Consider the following 4,501-nt stretch of genomic DNA (forward strand, 5'->3'; position numbering starts at 1 on the left):
TCTTCTTCCTGGGCTGGCCTTTGACCTTGATCCTCCAGGGCTCAACCTCTTGAGTAGCTAGGATTACAAGCATGGGCCACTGGCACCTGGCTTTATATTGAAATGCTATTATTCTATATCATTGATTCTCAAATAGAGAAGACATTTCTCCCCAGCCTAGAGACATCTGGTAACAGACAGATATTTATGATGACAGTAATCAGGAAGTGTGTGTGGGGGGTGTGATTCTGCTGTCACTTAGTGACACCTAGTTAGGGGTGTGGCTAACCTCCCTATAGATGCCTATGACTTCCCCCTCATCACACACAGCCAGAATTATCTGACCCAATGTCAAAGTGCTACAGCTTCTCTATGTAGCTTCTCGATGTAAGCTAATCCTTCTCCACGTAAACTATAAAGCTGATATCTGGATGGTATAAACATCAATATCTTTGAAATCACAGCTCCCAACTAGAATAGAAACAACCATAATTTGGAATGATTTGAATTTTTTTCTTAACATTTCTGGGATATCTTAACCCTGATTCTGAATTAAATTACTTTTCAAAACAGTCAATTGAATAAAATGAAGATGCCTTATATAGTTCATGCAAGTTTTTCTATTTTGGAAGTGGAAGTTATGATTAAAATTGGCACTTCTGAAACTCTAATTGCTAGTTATTTCATTGCTTAGTAGAAAAAAATATTTCCGAGACCCGCCAGATGGGAAGCCTCAAGATAAAAAATGATAAGCCAATGTTCATATTCCAATCAGAAGAAAAACTGTTTACACATTTTTAATTCTGCTTAAATAATAAGCAATGCATCTAATTAACTAATAAACTGATATTGACAATTGGGTTTAATCTCCCAAATCCTATTAGATTACTAATAACTAGATCAGAGTTGGTATAAGGGCTGGAGGCATGACTCAGGTTGGTAGAATGCCAGCCAATGAGCAAAAGTATCAGATATTGAGGTCAAGTCTGATCTCAGACCAAAAAAATGAGGAAAGGACACTCTCCACATTAAGGGCTTTAGATACTGCAAACGCTCTCTTTGTATATATACACACTCCCTGAACAACTGACAATGTCCATTTTTCAAGATCCAGAACTAGATCAATCTTATCCACAGTCAGTTTTATAAATACAATATGTGTGTTTCTTTGATAACTCCTTCTGCATTTCCACTTCCAAAAGTTCTCTTGCCCGCCTTTATCGTTGTCCACTTCTTCCTTTTCTCTTCTGTCATGTCTCTAAGAAACACTTAGGGGAAAGACTGGCAGTGAAAGGATGTGAGGAAGAGCCCATAAAGGTTTCTTTTGTCACACAGGAAACTGAAACCTGTTTCCACACAGAAGATGGCCAACCTAGGGTAGGTATTGCACTTACCAGAACTTACCCCAAGCTTTCCAAATGTAAGGATCACTAAGCCATGAGGAAAGGCTTTTTTTTTTTTTTAAGGTTTTGCATTTGGAACTGTTTTCTTTTTTTTTCAGGTCTGATGAATGCTACTGAGAAAGAACTACAAATTGAGGTACATCTTTTGCTGGTTGCTTGGGCTTGACAAATAAAGCAATCCTCAAGATCATGGAGTGTGCATTGCTTTTAAAAGCCCTATTTGTTTGGCATAATACAGCAGCTGGACAACTAGGCAAATAAATGGCATTACTTAACATAATCACTTAATGTTGTGCAACCAACATCAGCTCTTATTGCTTTATCGTTTGCAAAGAGTTTGCTGATAATAAACTTGATTGTTAGTGTGAAGATATAAATTGTTCAGTAGTTCGAGTTGTTAATAACAGCCAAGGAACACAAAAGAGGAAAAATAGGCTCTAGCAACCCAAATTCATTGCTAATTGCCTGGGCATTCATTATAGGCTGACCAGGGCTAATTATCTAATTAAACTAAAGCTCTGCTGCCTTAGTGAAATTTCTAGACACTGTGATGTTGCTTGTCAATTACCTCAGCAGGTCCTGTTGAAATATGTAGTTAACTCAAGGCATGTTTTGCTTTTCCCAATAGTAATACATGGCACTCTGATTGCATGATAATTTTTACTTAGAAGGAAAAAGCATTTTCTTTGGAAAAAATACACCATGAAAACTAAGAATAAGGACAAACTTTTTAAATTTTATTTATTTATTGTCTAAGTGATGTACAGAAGGGTTACAGTTTTGTATGTAAGGCAGTGAGTACATTTCTTATCAAACTTATTACCTCCTTCCTCGTTTTTCTCCCACCTCCCCCTCTCCCCAAACCCCCCTCCTCCAAGTAGTACAATTGGTTTATAGAATTTTGTCTTCTAACTATTGCAGTATTGCTGTTGCATTGGCTCACCTTTTACCCTTTGTCTATTTTGATGTTCCCCTACCCTTCCCTACTTCCAATAAACATATATACAATACCCAGGGTATCAAAATCAGTTACAATGACATCAGGGGTAAAACCATGGGGAAGAAAGACAAAAGAAAAATGCATAATTTCACATGGTATATTGAAAATAACAATAATGATAAACCACTTATTTCCAAAACTTGGAGTTCATCTCACTTAGCATCATCTTATCTGTTCATATGTACTAGCTATTGAGCTATTGTGATCTTCTGCTAGGACTATCCTAGACATGCTAATTATTACCACTGAGGGAAAGCATAGAGTCTGTATTTCTTTGGGTCTGGCTCACTTCACTTAGTATGATTTTTTTTCCCCAAGTATTTCCATTTCCTTACGAATGGAGCAATGTTACTCTTTCTTCTGAAGGCATAGAATTCTATTGTGTGTATGTGCCACACTTTCCTCATCTATTTTTCTACTGAGGGGCATCTAGGTTGGTTCCATATTTTAGTGATAGTAAATTGTCTTTTTTTTTTCCCCCAATCCTGGGGCTTGGACTAGGCCTGAGCACTGTCCCTGGCTTCTTTTTGCTCAAGGCTAGCACTGTACCTCTTGAGCCATAGCACCACTTCTGGCTTTTTTTTTAAATAGTTTAATGTATTTTAATAGCAAACTTACAGGAACAGCGCAGAGGGCAGACAACATTAAAAACATGTACTTGCATGTACGACAACTCAGAAAAGTAGAGTGAATGGATGGAATCTACTATATGATAAAAATGCTACCAACACCATTTAGTTGCCATCAATAAATTTACTTATTTTTTAAAAAATCCAAATGCTGGCATTGTCCAGAAAAATTTAACGTTTATTTATAATTGTTATAAAGTTGAACTGCTGAAACTTGTTCATTGAAACATTTTGACTTGCATTAATGCTTTATATCCCCACAGTTACATTAAAAATTCACACATAAATGAAAATGGAAAAAATTGCCAATAACCTGATTTCTGTCCCCTATTTTTCCACTGGCAATCATATACTTAGGTACCTTTTGACCCCATGGGGGAAAAAAATCTAACATTCAGAACTACTGATAACAAGAAAAGGGGGAGGGGGGAAACTTTGAGAATGAAATGCTTCCCATCTTAAATGGATTCTTAAGCACATTCTCCATGTATGCGGCGTGCTACCTGGATATCTTTAGGCATAATTGTTATACGTTTGGCATGGATAGCACACAGATTGGTATCTTCAAAAAGGCCAACCAGATAGGCCTCACTTGCCTTCTGCAAAGCACCAATAGCTGCGCTCGGGAAGCGCAGATCTGTTTTGAAGTCCTGAGCAATTTCTCGCAACAGACGCTGGAAAGGGAGCTTGCGAATCAGAAGTTCAGTGAACTTCTGGAAGCTTCTAATTTCACGAAGCGCCACAGTACCAGGCCTGTAACGATTGGATTTTTTCACCCCTCCAGTGGAGGGCGCACTCTTGGGAGCGGCTTTTGTTGCCAGTTGTTTCCTGGGTGCTTTACCACCGGTAGATTTGTGGGCAGTCTGCTTGGTAGGAGCCATGGTAGGGAAAGGCCTTACCCCCCTTCTTCGGCTGGAGCTCAGCGAGGAGAGGCGGCGCTGGCATCGGAGAGCAGCGATGGTGCAGCGGTGGCGGTGGCGGCAGCTGCAAACACAATTCCCACTTGTGGCTTTTTCTGTTTATGTAGTGCTGAGGAATCCAACCCAGGGCTTCATATATGCTAGGCAAGCACTCTACCACTAAGCCACATTCCCAGCCCTTAGTGATAGTAAATTGTTCTGGGATGAATATAGTTGTGCTGGTAGCTTTAGTGTGGTCTTGCTTATAATCCTTTGGGTAAATGCCCCAAAGCAGGGTTAGTGGGTCATAGAGGAGCTCTATGTTTAGCCTTCTGAGGAACCTCCATACTGCTTTCCCTTGTGGTTGAATAAGTTTACACTCTCACCAACAGTGTAGTAGGATTCCCTTTTAGAAACATCCAAGCCAGCATCTGTTGTTATTAGTTTTCTTGAAAATAGACATTCTTACTGGGGTGAGGTGGAATCTTAATGCTGTTTTGATTTGCATTTCTTTTATGGCCAGTGATGTTGAGCACTTCATGTGCCTCCTGCCATTCTCATTTCCTCTTCAGAGAAGTCTCTTTTTAGGTC

At 39.2% G+C, this 4,501-nt stretch overlaps 1 protein-coding gene across 1 annotated transcript; it reads right to left on the reverse strand.

Annotated features, from left to right (window-relative positions):
- Positions 1 to 3,313: 3,313 nt before the first annotated feature.
- LOC125343277 (histone H3.3A-like) lies at positions 3,314 to 3,892 on the reverse strand. Its single transcript, XM_048335557.1, has one exon. The coding sequence runs from the start codon at positions 3,890 to 3,892 to the stop codon at positions 3,482 to 3,484; it is 411 nt and encodes a 136-aa protein (XP_048191514.1). The 3' UTR covers positions 3,314 to 3,481.
- Positions 3,893 to 4,501: the final 609 nt, after the last annotated feature.

This window comes from Perognathus longimembris, chromosome 2 (genome assembly GCF_023159225.1).
Source record: "Perognathus longimembris pacificus isolate PPM17 chromosome 2, ASM2315922v1, whole genome shotgun sequence".
Classification (NCBI taxonomy): Eukaryota; Metazoa; Chordata; class Mammalia; order Rodentia; family Heteromyidae; genus Perognathus; species Perognathus longimembris.

What these genes read in the sequence shown, in the direction of transcription:
- LOC125343277 (XM_048335557.1), bottom strand. Translation starts at nt 3,892, where the DNA reads ATGGCTCCTACCAAGCAGACTGCCCACAAATCTACCGGTGGTAAAGCA.